At 40.0% G+C, this 20,170-nt stretch overlaps 1 protein-coding gene across 2 annotated transcripts; it reads left to right on the top strand.

Moving 5' to 3' along the window:
* Position 1: 1 nt before the first annotated feature.
* IL5 (interleukin 5) lies at positions 2 to 10,517 on the top strand. Of its 2 annotated transcripts, XM_017671474.3 has the most exons (5): positions 2 to 112; positions 8,662 to 8,741; positions 8,944 to 8,976; positions 9,802 to 9,930; positions 10,038 to 10,517. In XM_017671474.3, exons 1-5 carry the CDS (start codon positions 103 to 105, stop codon positions 10,134 to 10,136), a joined length of 351 nt encoding a protein of 116 aa, XP_017526963.1. In that variant the 5' UTR covers positions 2 to 102; the 3' UTR covers positions 10,137 to 10,517. The 2 variants fall into 2 exon arrangements, with proteins under 2 accessions (XP_017526963.1, XP_017526961.1); XM_017671472.3 differs by lacking the exon at positions 2 to 112 and having other exon boundaries at positions 8,598 to 8,741.
* The last annotated feature ends 9,653 nt before the right edge of the window (positions 10,518 to 20,170 follow it).

Here is a 20,170-nt window from a genome sequence, read left to right as displayed (position 1 = left end):
AGCTGGGGGTAGGGCGGCGCCGAGAGGAACGAATTGCAGTAAGGAATTACAAAGAATTGTGACGGACAGCGATTCTCAGAGTGGCACCTCGGGACTCCTGGAATGGAGAGGGGTGCGGTATCCGCTGATGTCGAAACTACTTTCTAACAATACTAATACATTATTTGCCTTTTTCACTTTTAATCGCTCCCTGAGGTAGTGTTTTCTAGTGGTCACATGACATGATGACGGCGTCTCAGTGACGGCTAATGGATGTATGCTTGTATATTTTTAAAAATCTGTTTTAATTTCTAATTGAGTACATATTGAGTTATAATTCAAATAAAAGCTCTTTTGGGGTCCTCAGCAATTTTTAAGACTGTAGAGAGGTATTTAGGACCAAAAGTTTAGGAGCTGCTTTTATAAAACTATAAAATGTTACGCAAATGTGTGAAGGAAATCCACTCCTATAAGTACTACCACAATATACCAATAGGTACCTTTAAAATAACAAAGGTTCAGTTATGCAAGATAGAGACCTACGGTACACCATGGTGCCTATAGTTAACACTATTTTATGTTCTTAAAAATTTCCTAAACGGTACATCTTGTTGAGACAGGGATCTTGGGTGTAGTCAGAGTAGAGTGAGGGCCTGCGGAAAAAGAAAGGCAGGATATTTGCAGTCAGAGCAATGTAACTACATGCAAGGAAACCCCCTGCCAAAACTGTGTTGAACATTCAGCTATAGAGTCATTCTTCAGTGAGATCAATTAATATTCCCCAGATAAAGAAGAGTAGCACATGCTTTTATTATGCTAATCATTTGTAATCATGTGTAAGATTCACTTTAGCTTGCTAAAAGGCCCAAGCCTATGTGCAGTCTTCCCTCCTTCAGATCTGATGAGGTGATTTTGCAAACTGGGCAACTAATTTAGCAAGCCCAGGCATAAATAACATAGTAAAAGGCAAGAAGGATTCCACCTTAAAGATAAGATTGCATTTTAATACCCAAGAAGTTAAGAAGTTAGAAATTTTTAACTTAACTCTTTAGCAAACAATACCTCAGCCCACCTTGAGGGCTGGGCAGGTGGCCTTGTTTGATATGCTCCCAGACCAGGATGCTGGTATCTCAGGGAGAAATCATTAGAGCAGGAAGTTGCATGTGCTAAGTTAATTCTAAATATTCAGGAACCACTTAATAAGTACACACCCCTAAGCTTTTTTCATGTTCACCAAAATCCTCAACTGCCTATAAAATCCCTAGACAATGCACCACCCTGGACTCTTTTGTCCCCTCCTGGCGTGACCTTTCACTTTATCTCTAAATAAAAGCCTGTACCTTATTCCCCTATCTTGAGTGTTTATGAACAAGAACCCCGTTATCATTGTGTTCTTACCACACACACCCAAAAGTAATAAAAACGGTAAGAGGAAACTTGGAGGCGATGGAATATGCAATGGCACTGATTGTGGTCATGGTTTCACTGGTGTGTACTCACCTCCAAAGTAATCAGGTTCTATACTTCAAGTACATACAGCTGTCTGTATGTTAAGAGAAAGTAATAAAACAAGGAAAAGAGAAATTACGGAAAATTACTTAAAATACTGATTTTTGGACACCAACTTAATATCACATACAAGGACCTACATGAAAAATTACAAACAATAGTGGAAGACATTAAAATCAAAACAAAAACTTTGGATTACTGAGGTAGAAAAATGTAGGAAATGCCCTCCAGTCACACAATACCAAGATAATCATTTACAGAATTTAATACCTAAACTAAAATTCACATGTCAAAGGATGCAAGTGGAGGAGACCAGTGAGTAGTCTCTGCCGTACCAAGTTAAGAAACATGAAAGTGTCAATTTACAATACATTTTAAAAATTACCAATGGAACAAAACAGATTGAAATTATACAGTAAGACCTTATGTGACAAACCAAATATTTTAAAAATTAAAGCCCATTTTTTAAAGTCAGGTTTATTAAAGCATAATTTACAAACATAAAATTAACCCTTTTCCAGGGTACAGTTCAATGAGTTTCGATAAATGTAAACAAGTATGTAACCACCAAGACCATTTTTTTCCCACCACCACCGCTTAAATAAATGCTTGGGTACTTGATTATCAGTAGGAAGAAAAAAGCAAATCCGTACCTTATTTCACCCAACACTCTTAAATTCTAGGTGGATGAAGACCTAGATATTTCTGAAAGCAATAAAAGAAAAGTCCAGAAATGTAATTACCCTTCTTTTAAAGGAGATTTTTATGACTCAAAGTAGCATAAGAAATTAGCAATGACTGGGACAACCAGACATATGTCTCCTGCTGTGATGTTAACACAAAGTACCCAGCATTTCTCTCTTATTCAGTTTACTTTAAAAAAAAAGTTTAATCTGAATCTAATCACACCTTTGGATTTAAATTCCAGTTAACAGGAATTCATGATTACGATAATAGCACCACAAAAAAGGAAAAGGCAAATCTGGAAGGTGGGATGTGTCAACAAGACATTGGCCCAAGTTCTCAGATAAGTGTCAGTAAAACAAGGACCGTTGTAGAGTCTAAAAAACTTGGTTTAAAGGACTGTTGCAAATTAGGAGGTTTGAGTTTCATGTCACCTAGATGCAACACATAGTCTTAAATTGGATCCCAGTTTGGACATAGTGATGTGAAGGAAATTTTGCTTACAGATGGGGAAATTTGAATGAAGCCTGGAAACTAAATGCTAAAAAAGTAATTGTTAATTTTGTTATATTAGATGTGTAATATATAAGAAAATGATCCTTTTTTTTGAGAAACGGATGGACGTGTTAAGATAGAATGTCATGCTTTGTGTAATTTACTTCAGAATACTTCAGAAAAAAATAGTAAGTTGAAGGGAAAAATGGACATGACAGGATAGCCAGATTCCATTACAAAAATGTTCAACTTTATAACAATAGGAAATTAAAAACTAAAATAATGATTCAAGGAAGGATGTAGAAAAGATTTCCAATAAAAATTATTAATCCTTATAATAAAATAGGACTACACCAGCAAATTAGTCAAGACCCCATTTCTCAGTAAATCATTAATGAAAGTGTTTTGTTTCACTTTAAACTACTATGACATACTATCTTATACATCAGCTTTCTTTTGATAAATATTTGTCCAGTGCATCTTTGTATCCCTTGATTATCAACCTTTTAATGTCATTTTGTGTGAAATGTCTCTCTTTAAAATAACTGTTACATGATTTTTGACATAATTTTATAGTATCTGCCTCTTAATAAGTGACTTTAATCTGTTTTCACTCATTGTAATTTCTGATAATTTAGGTGTATTTCTCATATCTTTTCTTTGCTTCTTTTTCTCCTTTCCTGGTTTCAAGATTGATGTAAGTTTCTTTATTCTCTTGTTTATTCTGGTGATTTGGAAGTTGCACATTCTATTTCTGTTCTTTTAGTGGTTACTCTTAAATTTTTCAAGTGCTTATTTTGAAGTCTAGAGTGAGTATATTTAGCATCTTCCAAACAGTATAAGAGCCATAAAATGCACCAACTGATCAGTACTTCCATCTCCCACATTATCATGCTTAGTATTTTTGTTCCTCCTTGTCTTGAAATCCCTAAATAAGTTATTTTTTAAACCAGCATGACTTATTTAGATTTACCAACATATTTATCAGCCTCTTTGATTTCCACTGCTTCTTGCATTACATGTTCCTTCCTTCAGGGTTCATTTCACTCTTTATGTTAGCAAAACTATTAAACCATGGTGCCAAAGAACCTTCAGGGAAAGACATCTATCCCATAGTGCTGATGTTAGCACTAAAATTATTTTTGTGAAAGTAATTTATAAATTGTACATTCTAAAAATATGTTAATTTTATGCATTTAATATTAGAATAAGGAAATACTTTTTAAGTTATACACATTTTAAGAAATTATGCAAAATTTTTAAAATTATACAAAGCTTTCTGGTAGCATTGTTTATTATTGTGGAATACTAGAAACAACTCAAATGGTGGAGTAGCCTGCGGTACATCAATTTCATCAAATAGCAGGTAACCTTTAAAATAGTAAATACGTGAACAAGTATTAATAAGCAAAAAACATAAACACAAATCATATTCATGATTACAACTCTATAAAGCTGTCTATATTAATAAAGATTGGAAGAGGTCATCAAAAATGGGTAGTTGCTATGCAAAGGGGAAGAAATTCTGTGTTTAATTTCCTACAATGTTATTTATTCAATAAAAAGAATTATTTTAAAGCAATACTTGGGGATTGAAAGGATGGAGGTAAGAATAGAGTCAGGAGAAGAAAGAGATGCTATCATTTTACATTTAGTCACCGAAAAAAAATTGTGGCATTTGCCCAGTTGATTGATTAGAATCAGTTCACAGAAAAGTCATTTGACCTTAAATGACTACACAGTAAAAACCACAATTATCAGTTTTAAAAAATATGTTGCCTATTTGGAAGCCATTAATACAGATAAAGATTTTAGGGCAAAAGGATGGATGTTACCCACTAATCCAACTTTTCAACACTATTCAAGGTCTTTTTTCTAAATTACGTAATTAATAATTCTTAAAAATTCATATGTCAATTGCTAATTTCTTTCTATTCTCCTAAAATAAGGTAGATTTTTAAAAATGCTGTGGTAGTTCACATTGGCTTGTTCTCTGTAGCTGAGCCTTAAAGCTTTGCTCTCTCTCTTCCAGGAGTCCTGTCACAGTTGTTTCTCTTACTTTGGGCTCCCAAGAAACCTCGGGGCCTAGGTTTGCACAGTATTCACATTAATTTGTTCAACTAATAGAACCAAGTACCTGCTTCTTCGTTCAGTTATTTATTCAACAAACATTTAGTGCCTATAATAAGCTAGTCCTTGAGGATAAAGAGGTCGATTAAATAAAGCCCTCATTCTCAAGGAGCTCCCAGTCTAGTGGTGAAGTGGAAAGTTCCCAAAGTGCATGACATTTATGGGCTACAAAGTCTTTTTAATGATAACAGTAAAAACAAGCGTGAACTTTCAATTTGCAATCTTATTTTAAATGAACTTTTCATTTTAAATAATACCAGATTTGCAGGAAAGTTGCCTGAAAATCATGGAGAGTTCCTATGTACCCTGCCCCAGTGTCCTCTATTCACGTTACTCTGGTATGTTTGTCACAACTGAGGAAACAACATGGGCTTGCTATTAGACTCCACGGTTTTTTGTGGGTTTCCTTAATTTTACCCATTGTCGCTTTCCTACTCCTGGATTTCATCCAGGACACCACATTGCAATTAGTCATGTCTTCTTAGATTCTACTGGGCTATGACAGTTTCTCAGACTCTGCTTGTTTTTGGCTGCTTTGACAGTTTTAAGGAGTCCTGGTTAGGTATTTTGTCCTTTCATTGGGATATGGGTGATGTTTTTCTCATGGTTAGAGGTTTGGGTTTGGGAGAGGAAGAGCACAGAAAAAAAATGCCATTCTCATCACGTCATATTAGGGATACACGCTATTAAAATGACTTATCATTGTTGAGGCTAGCTAGGATCACCTGGCTGAGGTTTGTCAGTTTTCTCCATTGCAAAGTTACTCTTCTATTAATCACCTTTCCATATGGTACTCTTTAAAATGAAGTAACTTAAGGGAGATTATGTTCCACTTCCTTAAGTATGCAATATCTATATGAATTACTTGGAATTCTTCTACAAAAGAGATGAAAATCATCAACTTTTTTTTGGAGTTTTGCATTACTAAAGCTCTTTCAAGAACATTATTTTATAGTTTCTGTCTTGAGAGAGTTTGTAATCAGATTTGAGAGATCAGCCTCAGAGGAAAAGTTAATGACTTACAACGTTATAAGAAATACAATTTTGTGCACCCACATTCATAGGTGGCATTATTCACAAGAGCCAAAAAATGGAAGCAACCCAGATGTCCCTTGACAGATTAGCGTTAGACAAAATGTGGTATATTCATACAATGGAATATTACTCCACTTTAAAAAGGAAAGAAATTCTGTCACATGCTACAACATGGAAGAACCTCCAAGAAACTATACTAAGTGAAATAAGCCAGTTACAAAAAGACAAATGCCATATGACTCCATTTATATGAGTTACCTAGACTAGTCAAATTCAGAGACAAAGTAGATGTGTGGTTGCCAGGGGCTATGTTGAGGGGGCAATGAAGAGTTGTTTAATAGATACAGAATTTCAGTTTTGCAAGGTGAAAAGAATTCCAACAATGTGAATGTGCTTATCACTACTGAACCAAACACTTAAAAATGGTTAGGATGTTAAGTTTTATGTGTATTTTGCCATAATTAAAAGAAAATTTCTTCAAGAAATACAGTTTTGAATAGGAGGAATTCTTTTATAGCCAGCCCTCCAACAGGGACCCACAGTTCTGCCATAAACCATGGGCTGCAAAATGACCCCCACTTATGGTTTTTAAAAAAATGAATTGTCAGCATTTGAAAATCAGGAGACTATACATAATAATGAGGACTCCTGGCTTCTTTGGATAATTGGATGATCTGGCAACATAAGTCCAAGTATGTCCCATGGTGACAGTCAGCTGAAAGCTGAGCAGCATCTGACAATTTTGCATATGTCATGCATGCTGCAGCTTACTGTAACCCCATCACATCTGTTGTATTACACCTGGCACATTTCATTCATTTTCATAGCCAGCCAATATGACTCCCCTAAAAATAGTGAATGATTGGTGAGTTTTCTCCTGCTTAGTGAAGGCTAACACAGTGGTATCTCTATCCTCCATCAGCTAGATAACCTCTAATAGCCCTATCATAGAGAAAAATTAATAGAGAAGAGTTAAAAACTCAGAACCTTGTGTAGTTAAGGTACTAAAATAACCCGTCACTTGTCAGTTCCTCTGAAATCTTCATCTAAGTCCACATTTCCTTACTGTAGCCCAAAGGGGTCCAAGGAGAACCAGAGTAAATACTCTCAGATGAAATCCTCTAGGGAGAGGAGGCACCTGCCAGAAGTCAGTTCTGGTTTGAAAGCACCATTTTAGGGGTATCTTGATCTAAGTCTACTGTGATTCCTATCTCACCCCTGAACTCACCCAGTATATCTCTTGCAGTCTCAAGGAAAAGGTCTTTAAGGGTTCAAATCATGTCTAAGAGTCCAAAACCCCAGCACAAACAAAACTAGACATGGTACAGGAAGAACGCCACTGGAGCCCTCCACTACACATATGAACTCTATCCAGCTTTGGAAAATAGGTCTGGGTAGCAATCAGTGTTTGATACCATTTGTCCTAGATGCTAAAGATAGTCCCAAAATCAGGCTTCCAGGCCATCAATAGTCAGAATCATTTTGGGATGCTCACTGAACCCTCTTAAGGACAATGATTTACACCTCTGTTATGTGTGCTGAGGCCAAGAAAAAAAGAAGTGTGTGATCTGGAAGGGGCTTTATTTGCCCCTTCTGGGGATTACAGGTCTGAGTCTAAGGAGCACAAAGGCTGATTGCCCTGATCACACATATTCATACATGATCACACATATTCATACATGGCCCACCCAGGGTGCAAAAGGAACCCTCACCTTTATGGGGCATAAAGGAGAGGCCATGCCCATATGTCACATGGCTATGATGATATTTATTGGTTGCCTTCCTAACAACCGTGTCCCTCTTCCTACTACCTGGGGCCGCGAATTCCTCAGGTTTGCAATTCCAGTGGCATGAAAGCCACTTTCAGCTACAAGGAGAGCCCATCCCAAACCGCTTGCCACAGTTCAAGGATGAACATGTGATCTCTTGTCACAAGGAAGCTGAATGCTAGGATTTTTGATTGGGTGCACAAGTTGCTTTCTGCTGCTCTTGAATAGGATATATACAGATCCAGGAGTTTTGGCATCATCTTGGGAGCACAGTGGGAGAGCTGCCTGGGAATGGAGCCAGGGCGGAGTCCCTGAGGCAAGCAAGACACAAAGGAGCTACCACATCAGACCATTTGGTTACATGAGCTAATAAATTCCCTTTCTGGCTTCAGCCAGTTTGGGTTAGGTTTTCGTCTCTGGCAACAGAAAAGGATCCTAACCAAGCCCCCAGGGAACACACTGACTTTGCTAAATTTTGAAGGCCTTTGCTCTAATCACCATCTTCTCAGCAGTCTTTCCAGTTCCTCTTAAGACAGATCAACCTAGCTACAACCATGATAGAATTCAGTTGACCTGAAAAAAAATTCCCAATATTTATGTATTTTTGGATAAAATTCCATTTAGTAATTTCCATTATGCTTCTCCTTCCTGCACACATCTTTTAAGAGGATATTCCGTCTTCTGATTTTTAAGAAATGCAAATGTGGGCAGTGTGGGGCAATGACATATCAACCCCAAGATTTTCTTTTGTAACAGAAAATGTTTTTAAAGGGGGAAAAAAGGTATTTTTATAATTATTGAAAGATAAAGTAAAATTATTTTTTTAAGCTACAAGGCATTGGAAATATTTAGTTTTATGATATGCCATTGTTAGGCATCTCTATCTGATTGTTAGAAATTATTCATTTCCTCAAAGGGAGAGAATATATTGGTTGGGGATACAATCTTGTTCTATGCATTTTCTTTGCCCAAGGCAAAACTGAACATTTCAGAGCCATGAGAATGCTTCTGCATTTGTATTTTCTAACTTTTGCAGCAGCCTCTATTTGTGCTATTGCAGGAGAAAGTCCCATGAATAGACTGGTAGCAGAAACCTTGACGTTGCTCTCTACTCATCGAACTCTGCTTATAGGCGACGGGGTAATTTTCTTTTTGATTTCTGCAGTCTTTGAAGTGCATAGGCAATCATTGGTGGTGGTTAAGTTTTAAAGATCTGTTATTAATAATGAAATTTGAGAGTGTTAGTAATACATAACTGACAACCTCTCATTAGCAAACCTTACATTAAAAGTTAGGAATCTGAGAGTGCCTTACAAATTAATGTATTTCCTTTCCTTTTCAGAATCTGATGATCCCTACTCCTGAACATCAAAATGTAAGTTAAATTATGATTTGGTAAAATCATGCATAGATAAGTAAATTTTGTATTTTAACCCATAAAGCATTAGTTATCATTGGAACTATGCAATTTTCTCTCTTTCATTTTTATGTCTGTGGCTGTGAATGTATGTACTTATAATATTAGGAATGACTACAACAAGTAGAATCTATTAAACAGGTGGAGCAGGCCCTTGGTGATGTCAGTTCTTAATCTCAAAGAGCCTCATATCAGGCATTCTTTCTAGAAGAATTCCACACTGAGTGAGAGAGATGCCTCCTAGTCTCCACCCAATTCTGATCATCTATGGCTTTCCTTACATTAATGTTTCTCTGAAAGTATTAGCAACTTAGAGTCATAGTTTTAAAATCATGGTCAGTAGACATTAAAATATACAATGAATGCCCTATATTGATGGTCATTTCCACATATTTAAAGGATTATGACTACATAATGGAACTGTATAAGATGTATGTCATGGTCATATTAAAATATAAAATATGTGATTTCAATAGTCTAAATAGATAAAGTTACCAGCTAGAACTATATAAGAAAACTCTGATACAAGGTCAATCAGTAGTGTAAACATTTTATTTTTGGTTAAGTACTTAATTTATACCATTTGTACATCTCAGTAATTACCTAAACTTCCTCTACTTTCTACTACCTCAGTAAGAGGCGGTTTGCACCTGGAAAAAGAACAAGTTAAAAGCTCTTTGAAGAAGGAAACTCATGTATACAACAAAACAAAGTCTACTTTTTTGAACCACATCTTTATTCTTTGTGTTGATTATTTCTCTTTTTAAAATCTTCCTCATTTAGCACCAACTGTGCATTGATGAAGTGTTTCGGGGAATAGACACACTGAAGAATCAAACTGCACAAGGAGATGCTGTGGAAAAATTATTCCAAAACTTGTCTTTAATAAAAGAATACATTGAGCTCCAAAAAGTAAGTTACAGACATTTAGTGGAAACTTAAGTATATTTGTCTGGCTGTGAATCTTTTTACAGGAATCGACAGGCTCCTCCAATATCTGTTGTCTGTTGTTTTCACAGAACAAGTGTGGAGGAGAAAGATGGAGAGTAAAACAATTCCTAGACTACCTGCAAGTGTTCCTCGGGGTAATAAATACTGAGTGGATAACGGAAAGTTGAGACTAAATTGGCTTATTGGAGTGGAAGAATTTGGAGGAGAAGAGGATGTTTTATTGCAGTGAGATTTAGGGCCAACCAAGAGTGGGGCCTAATAATTAAACTCAGTGTAATTAAACTTAAGAGGTAAAGTAAACATTCCAGGCATACTGATACTTTACCACCTCACATGGGCAGAAGGCATAAAAATAAATATTTGAGATATATCTGAGAGATCAGAATCAATGAAGTATATTCCTCCAGTATGCTCCAGACAAAATAAATATGTACTTTTCTCTTAATTCATGTAACATTCTGTAAAATGTCCGTTAATATTATTTATGAAATGATTAAGAATTTGGTAAATTAATATTTATTTCATGTTAGGCTATGTTCCAATAAAACAAAAATAGACAACTCTGATTCAGTTTGTTGCGGCCTCTGCCTTAGGCTTGAAGTGAGCCCTGTCTGAGAACGTGCTGAGTTAGAGGAGGTGTGCGTCTGTGCTGGCTGAGCATGCCCATTACTCTGGTAGCAGAAGCCACGGGGTTGCTGGGCATATCAATGTGGAAGTGATCCAGGAGGTGGGCAGGGGCTCAGCCTGGCTGACTCCCCATGGTATACCCAACACCTAGGATGCTTAATGGCTTGTGAAGGGTAAATGGAAGAAAGGAAGACAGGAGGAGGGAAGGACAGAGGGAGGGAGGGAGGGAAGAAGGAGTCTTGAGAACTGGCCACACAATTAAAATGAATTTCAAGAGTTTCAAGTCTCCTCCTGGGAGGAGGGCAATGAAGGAATCTGTAACTCGGTCTGTTCCCAGCCTCTGAGAAGCATTCACCGACCAATCCCACTGCCGCTTCAGGGAAGGAGCCAAGAACCTTCCTTGCGGAGCCAGAGCACTGTGGCCTGGGCGAGTCCCCCCTTACCTCACCTGTCACTGTGGGTAACAAAGGAGGCAGAGGAGCTGGTAGGCGGTTATGCTCAGAAGGCTGGGTTCCAGGGGCACAACAGCATTGGGCAGAACCCTGCTCCAGCCTGCCTGCTATGACTATCAGTACCTTAATTGGAAGCTGCTCTGCTTGAGAAAATTCCTCAGGGACCCATGGTGTATGTTCTTTAAAATATATTTTAAAACTGAGATAGATTTGGAGAAGAGACCCAGTAGCAATATCATCTACGCCATTGATTCCTTCATTCATTTACTGATCTAGGCTTTCCACTGCATGTGTTCAGGCTGTTGTGCTGGAGGCCCTTACAGATGGGGGCCATTACTCTGGGCATTATCTGTGTGGATAATCTGCACTCCTGCTGCTCCTGGGCATGGGACAGGGGCCAGGGAATCCAGATTCCCAGGAGGGACAATGCAAGACCTTCTGTATAAGAAGTGTTATCCTTCCAAGCACAACCCCAGGTACGGTGGTCAGCACTCTGCTGTGGCTCAGGCCTCCAACTTGGGCACCAAGGCCTAAGGGCTGGAGCTGAGCCAATGATGAGGAAAATGGATCATTACAGCACCATGCTGACATGGAAACTCACGGGAAACTCAATTTTCGAGGAGACTGACTATCAGTTTAATTCAATTCAGCAAATATTTATTCATCTGCCATATGTTCCAGGATTGTTCTAGGGACTAGGATCCAACAGGGAATAAAACAGACAAAAATTCCTACCTCATAGTCTTATATTATCTCTCAAAAAAGATCCTTTCCCCGCTTCTTTATCAAGTTTCAATATAGTTAATGTGTGGCTTTAGGACTGGAATGTCCTATCTAAAGACCCACTAGTGAGCTCTTACCAATTAACCAGGTCTCAGAAAAGCTAAAAGCAATCAGAGCTGTATGCAGTGACCCAAAATAGGACTTCTTAGATGTGTCACGGATTTTTAAGATACAGACTATGATTCTCCAGATTATGATTCTACTTTCCCTGTAGAAGCAAAGTCATTCGGATGGCCCCTGGCCAGAGGAAGTAGGGTTCCTGGAAGTCACATCAACTGCCACCTCACCCAGGCCTCCCCACTGTGGGACCCCAAATCCAGGGCATCAGGGGAGGGGTGTTTGGCAGACTCCAGATTATAGGAATGCTTTTGTGAACCTTTCTTTTCCTCTCAAAACATATTACCAAACAGAGCATCTATTTTCCCTCTGTCTTAGTAACGTCACTGTTACTGTGCAATGGGAAGAGCCAGTGGAGCTGTTAGGCTGGCTTTGGGAGGGTCACAGGGAACCTTCCCAGAGAGCACCTCGACATAACGCACTCAAAACTAGCCGTTTGGTCAGCTCTCCTCATCCCCTGAACCCTGCGGCTGCTGCTCTTCCTGGCCCTCTTTTCTCTTCTTAGAGGCTCTCTGCTCGAACTAATACAACCAGGACGACCTCCTCATCACCTCTCTGGACAACTCCCTGATGTCCACTGACTGTACCTTCCACCTGCCATTCAGCCTCTGAAGTGTATCTCTGCCTCCCCCTCCCCACCCCGACTCCCCAGCTGAGGCCAGTGCCTCTCACCTAGACTCAACCATCACCAGCTCCCTACTACAGGCTCTCCTGGGCCTTTCATCAGGGCTGCTGATGAAAACATTCACGTTCACATGTCACTACTGCGCATAAAAACCTCAGGCTTACTACTATTTCAGGTCCAGGCTACTTTACAGGTCAGACCTCAGCCCACTCTAAGCCCTGCCATGCAGAAACAGGCCTCTGTCCTTTAACATTATTTGCAAGAAAACTCTAACCAGAAGCCTCATTCCCATTATTTTAAATGGGAAAAATTTTAGCGCATTCCATCTCAATCCAAATTGTCAACCTCTTTTCAAAAACATAAAACATAGTAAAATGCCTGCACATAAGCAACAAGCTAACAGGTCAGGTGGTAAAATATTTTTAAACTTATCTTTGTATTTATTGAACAAGTTGTAGGAAAATAAGAATATAAAATATTTAAAACCATATGTTCTGGTCACTATAACACTAATACAGCTGCTTTGTCTGTATAACATACTACCTGTCCCCTCAGTTGACATTCAGAGACTTTCCGATTATCTGGTGCTACCAATTGTAATTGGAGTGAGTGTAATGACTTTCTCTGTTCACCCCCACCACCATTATTTTGTTAAAAATGTATCAATTTGGGGGGACATAAATATAATTATTTTCCTATATAATTATTGGTAGAAAAGCATCATGTTGAAAAGCACATATGTTCTATGTAGAAAACATAAATTAGCCAGATGTTCTATAGAGAATAGTATCTCTTATTCTTCCCAGAATACCCCATGCACCTTCACATCTCTGGGCCTTTGCCCACACTGCCTCAGTGCATCTGTCTTATCCCATGAAGAGCATACGTAATTGTCCTTTAGATGTCTTCATTCATTGTTCTCTCTTGGCTCTCCCAGTGTAGCTCAAATGCTACCCCTTCTTTGATTCTTTCCCTGCCTAGCCCAGCAGTATTAGTTGCTCCCTTCCCAGTGTCCTACATTACTTTGAGCATTTCTCTGAGTTCTTGTTCTTATGTGGCAGCATTTTCAGATCCTTTGACACATGTCTGTATATGTATCAGTCAAAAGAGTCAGTGTGATGCTGCGGTAATAAATCATCCAGGAATGCCAGTGGCAGGCCACAACAAAACTTTACTTCTTAATCACATAGAGTCTACTGTGGGTGTAGGTGTGGTTGTGGGGGAACCCTTCAGAGCAGCTGTCCTCCGTGTGTTGGGTAATTGTACCATCTCATGGTGCCTCCAACGGTTGCTTTTGTAATTCCCTTGGCAGAGAACAACAGGCATGGAGAACCACACATCAGTTCCTTCCACTCACAGCACGTTGGTTAGAGCCAGGCACACTGCTATGAATAACTTGAAGGGGCAGGGAAATACAGTTATCCCATGTGCTCGGGAAAAGAGGAGAATCAGACACATTGCATATGACACTAAATATCTGGCACAATAGACTTTCAACAAACATTCACAATGTTCCAGTGTTTTGCCAAAAGAGCGGAGCAAACTGCTCCCTGTTTACTATCTACTCCAGGTTAGGATTTCCTGCACACTTTATATCGCTATCTCAATTAATTCTCATCACAAGCTAATGTGAGATACTATTCTTTTTTATAATACAGAATCAAAGACTCAAAGAGTTTAAATTATTGGCCAAGTTCACACAGCTAATACATGATACAGCTGGGATTGAATCCTTGGTATGTCTTATCCCTAACCTCCCATAATCTCTGAGTCAGTCTCACTTTCTTGGCTTTAAGAAATCAGGTAAGTAGATAAGAGGAAAGGAGGGTGAGCAAGGGTGGAGGAAGATAGAGTGTACTTCTTGGTAGAAGTCTGTCTTTGTTGCCTATTTTCACATTCCACTGTGAGTTAGAGGAAGCACAGGCATGTTTCCTTGGTTTTGACCTTGTCTTATCAGTTCACTAAATCATGGGGTCTGTTTTCTTCCAACCTGTCCACCTGACCCAGGAAGTAAGAGGAGGCTACTCCGGGTGCATAAGAATAGACCGGCAGAGACAGGAACCTCATCCAGTTCACCCACAGACGCTGCACCTATATTTTACTTACCTCTGTAGCCAGTGCTGTGGCTTTGTCCGGAACCAAGAAAGCTTGCTTTCCTTACGGACAGACCCTGCCCCTTCCTGACCTCAGCCAGGAAGAGCCAACACAATCAACGTCTTCAACATGAAATGTTCAGGGCTGTGGCCAGAGTACTGACAACTGGTCCTTAATAAATTAGACCCAAATGATACACCACAGATACTCAGGCAACCAGGCAGGTGTTTATTAAGCAATCTTCCTCCAAACACTTTTGTACAGTCAGATATAGAAGCCAAAGATTTCTGTGTGCCTAGCTACCTCTGAGCAGAGAAATCATGCTCAGAGCCCCAGAAGGAAATGGCTCAGGAGCCTCTGAAATCTGAACAAACAGTGAGATGGAGCCATTTGACTGGGTCACTTTCGCATGGGAAAGACCCCGTCACTCAGCACCATTGTGTGACTGCAAAAGTCCCTCCAGGGCCTTCAAAGAGCAAATTGCTTCACGCCCAGGGCTGAAGTACGGTGCACGTTGTATTAATTTGTTAGGGCTGTCACGATGAAATACTACAGATTGGATAGCTTTAACAACAGAAATTTATTTTCTCACCGTTTGGGAAGCTGGAAGTCCAAGACCAAGGTGCCAGCAGTGCTGGTTTCCTCTGGAGTCTCTCTCCTTGGCTTGCAGACAGTTGTCTCCTTGTTGTGTCCTCACTTGGTCATCCCCCTGTGCACGCAGCCTTGTATCTCTCTATAAGGACTAACCTTTTCTTATAAGGACACAAGTCAGATTGGATTAGGGTTTGCCCTAATATCCTCATTTTAACTTATTTGCCTATTTAAAAACTCTATCCCCAAATACAGTCCCTTTCTGAGGAACCAGGGGGAAGGGCTTCATTACATGAATTTGGGGAGAAGATAATTCCGTCCACTATACACACTGAAAGGAAGCATTTTCTTCTGGCATCTGTAATGATGCAGGGGGGCCCCCCTCCATCAGGAGCAGACAGATCACGTTTCCCCTCCATTTTAGGAACCCACCAGAGATCGAAACAATAGGCTGAATATCTGGAAAATAAAATGCGGGCATATGTGGAACAACCAATATGGAAGGCCTTGGGGCTTTTCTTCCATAGCACAGCATGGATATTCACACAAAGTGGCCTCGGCCACGACCACTTAGGCAGGTCCTTGGACCTCCTGGGATCCTGGTGCATGTCTGACCCGAAGCCAGCAGCACCACTCCTGCACAGGCCCATCAGGGAGAGCCCAAGCCCTGGGTGAATATTCCTCACCGAGAAAACTCCCTGTTATAGGTGACCCCAAACAAAGGCCAAGGGAAATGCCAGACCACTTCCGGATGGGTCTTCCCATCCTTCTGTGCCCGAACCCACCCTCAGTGTTCCTGTTAGGGTGATTTTACTAAAATAGAGCTAAGCATGTCATTCTTCTGCAAAATCTTTTCTGGCTCCGCAATCCCATAGGAAAAATCCGTAAGATATACAGAGGATAAAACAAGAACATCTAACAGGAATCTAGTCAGAGTTCTAGAGAGAGCGAAGAGAATGGGGAAGAGGCAATAGTTGAGGAGATAATGGCTGAGAATTTTCCAATATTGATGAAAACACTAATCCGTGGATTCAGGACATCTAGTGAACTCCAAGTAGGATAAAGTAATAGAAACCCATACCTAGATATAGCATAGTAAAAATGAGGAACACCAAAGAAAAAATCTTAAGAGCAGCCAGAGAGAAAAGACAGATTGGTTACAAAGAAAATTCACTTAGACTGAGAGCAGATTTCTCAACAGCAAAATATGGAAGTCTGGTCACAGCAGAATGTTATTTTTCAAGTGCTAGAAAAAGCTGTTAACCTAGAATTCTATGACTAGTGAATTTTTTTCAAAAATAAAGAACTAAAAGTATATAAAACAAATCGACTCTATTTTTTAGAGCAGTTTTAGGTTCACAGCAAAGCTGAGCAGAAAGTACAGAGAGTTCTCACATACCCTCTGATTCCGTACATGCACAGACTCCCCCACTATCCACATTCCCACCAAAGGGGTATATGTGTTATAATCTATGAACCTGCACTGACACGTCATTTTCACTGTAAGTCCACAGTTTGTAGTAGGTTTCACTCTTGGTGTTGTACATTCTATGGGTTTTGGAAAAGGTATAATGACATGTATCTGCCATCATGGTATCATACAGAATACTTCCACTGCCCTAAATATCCTCCATGTTCTGTCTTTCCTCCCTTCTTTCCCTCTAACCTCTGGGAACCATTAATGTTTTTCCTGTTTCCATAGTTCTGCCTTTTCCAAATATAATAATGTAGGAATCATATAGCAGATAGCCTTTTCAGACTGACTTCTTTCACTAGTAATAGTCATGTAAGGTTCCTTCATGTCTTTATATGGTTTGGTACCTGGATGTACTACAGTTTATTTATCCATTCACTTACTGAAGAACTTCTTGGCTGTTTCCAAATTTTAGCAGTTATAAATAAACCTTCTATAAACATCTGTGGGCAGCTTTTTGTGTGGATATGTTTTCAACTCATTTGTGTAAATATCAGTGTCAGAGTAAAGGAAAGGAAAAGCAGGAGAAAGGGTTTCATGTTTAATTAAAGTATGAAGTCTTAATCCATTGTTTTGGGTGGAAGCAGTCCATCTTGCTGTCAGCTACTTGTCTTCCTTGCCAGTTTCATTTGGAGGTTTCCAGCATCTATACAGGACCAGGTCTCAGATGGAGTTTTCTTTAGCTTTCCTTCTAGTTTTGCAGTAGTGTCAGTGGTCAGGAGCATTTGGTAAAGTCCTATCAGCAGGGCTCAAAAACTGTTCTCCTCTGATGTTTCCAGAATACCTAGTCACCAGGCTCTTGGCTGTGACCAAGAGGATCCTTTAAATTAGGCTTTAACCTGCTGAGGATAGGCTTGATCATAAAATATTACGGACTTACAGTACCTGGTCATACGAGCATAAGACAATGAAGCATCAGCAGAAGGTTGTACACCAACAGACAATGGTCTGTCAGTGACTATCTAGTGTGGAGTGAGTTTATGCTTCCCAAAGGGAGTACCACAAAATGAATGGCAGTATCTTAGGTCTAGGAAGTCCAGTAGTTTTGGCAAGTTTAAGGATCCCACTGATTTTTTAACCTTGTCTGATGATTGAGGGTGATAGGGACAGTAATAATTCCAAGAAGTTTATAAGGTTTTTGTTAAGGCTTATGTGATCTGCCCAGTGAAATGGGTGCCAGAATCACTGGAGATTATGGAAGGTATACCCCAGTGGGAAACACATTTTCTAATAATTCCTGTGCCATTGTGAGGGCATCAGCCTTGGGGTGGAGGAAGCACCAATCCATCTGGAAAACACACACATACAGTAACAAGAACATGGTGATAATCCACACTAAGCAGTAGGTGAATGAAGTCCAAACTGCAGATGTTCAAAGGGTCCAGAGGAAGGAGGTCTGAGGTCTCTGGGGACAAAAATTATTTTTCCAGGATTATGGACCCACTAGGTCAGACACTACTGGTAGACTGTTTCTGCAATCTTACAGAAGTTTCCCCACCAATGTCTGCTCATAATTTGAGTCATCTTAAATGCACTGTGGTAGTCAAAAGGCATGCAAAAACCACAGAATGGGGTTTACCAGGCAGCTGGGAAGAACCAAGTAGCCATCCTGGGTTTGCCATAGCCCAGACTGTTCTTTTACTTACAGCCATTGTTTACCTATCCTAATTCTCTGATTTAGGAGCAGATGGTTGCCATGTTACTAGGCCATCAGGATGACAGAAGACTGGCAATGAGGGGCCATTTTTTTTCAGAATGGACTTCATCCAGATGTGCCCCAGACTTTACAGATTCTACTGCTTGAAAGGATTTCATGCTTTTGCATGAACGTCAGCAGGGGTCTTTCCCTGAGGCTCAAGTTCAGTCCTTTTAGCGTGGGCCTTGATTGTGATGTCAGCAATTTCAGAAGGTAAGAGAATAGCAGTAAGAAAATCATGTACTTGTTGCTCATATTTAATTGGGATCCCAGAGGATGTCACACAGTTTGAAGACATTAAAGATATTAAGATATTGTTTTAAGATAATAACTAGAAATATACCAGGACATTTCCAATTTCTAGGAATTTCATATAATTTCTAGGACACTTAGATACCTACACAAACATAACATAAAGAAGGCCTGGTATTACTTTTATCTCCCTGAAGTTTGCATTTCAAAGAATGGCTCTTAGATTCTAGAGATGATGAAGACAGAAAATTTACATCAAGGCACAGATTAAGTGCAAGACAGTTCTGTTTCCAATGCCCTGATCTTTCCAAGCATTTTGTAAAGAACACGTGAGATTTGGGGGATTGGCAAAAAGGGCAGGTAAACTTTGAACTCCTGGAGCCACACCTTCAGACTTGCAGAGATTTGCAAGACAAAGACAGTTGTTTCCAAATCCCCAGTTGTTGTAGCTTTTGTTTTAGGTACCTTTTATCTCATTAATTTTTCATTAGCCTTTTGCAATGAATCATTCAATGAAGGTATTTTGGAATTCCAAACCTTTGGGAAGCTTCTCCGTACTAATTAAAATAGGCATCCCATTCTGTTTGTTTGATTTGGGAGCCCTTGCTTTTAAGTACACTTTTAAAATGATTTTATTTACTTGGAACATTTCCCTTAGTAGCCATTGGACTCCAGCTTGGTTTTAGTAAAATCTTGCCATCTTTCTAGACACCTGCAACTTCCAGTATTATAGTTTATATACATTAAATAAGCAGGTATGTTGGAAGGTGGCACGTTCAACTCCCTGGATATAAAGGATCCCGGTTTTTGTTTGTTTAGCTAGGCCTTTCAGTTTCCCAAACGTACACTAATAATCTGAGGAGTGGGTGCGGAGTAACTTTCCAGAATGTCCCACCTGGCCTTAGTCCATTTCCATTTACCGCTGCTTCCAGCAGCCTCGGGGCAATGGATGGAGAGAGGCTGCCACTCTTCCCCTCTGTTGCATAATTGGTCTGGCGCCTGTCATTCGCTGGGACCCGCGCCCGTGGAGAGGCCAGCGGGCGCCTTGACTGCCGTGGCTGCAGGGAACGGAGAGCGCCAAGAGGACTTTAAGCTAGCTGGGACCCGGGAGAAAGGAGAAAGCGCGCCGTGGGGGCAGAGCGAGAGCCGCAGCCAGAGGGGACGGATGGAGCCGGGTCACGCTGTGAGCAATAAAAGGGTTTCTTCCCAAACTGACCTTTCCCTTGGCTGTTTTCGGTCACCCTGGTTTATTAGCCCTGGGCTGGGAACACGCTTCCTCCCCGGAGCTACAGTGAGGAATGCACTGAACCTGTAGGTCCCAGAGAATGGGAACTGAGGACTGATTCCAAACAGAAGGGGAACTGCACCTGCCACCAGCAGTTCCCAGTGTGGAATCTGGGGAAGGATTACAAACAGATGGGGAATTACAGACTACATCAGCAGTTGCCAGTGTGGACTCCAGGGATATGTCTGTCCCTAAGCTCTGGGGT

Source organism: Manis javanica, chromosome 14, assembly GCF_040802235.1.
Source record: "Manis javanica isolate MJ-LG chromosome 14, MJ_LKY, whole genome shotgun sequence".
Taxonomy (NCBI): Eukaryota; Metazoa; Chordata; class Mammalia; order Pholidota; family Manidae; genus Manis; species Manis javanica.
The sequence above is the reverse complement of the archived record's forward strand: the minus strand, read 5'-3'. Positions and strand labels throughout refer to the sequence as shown.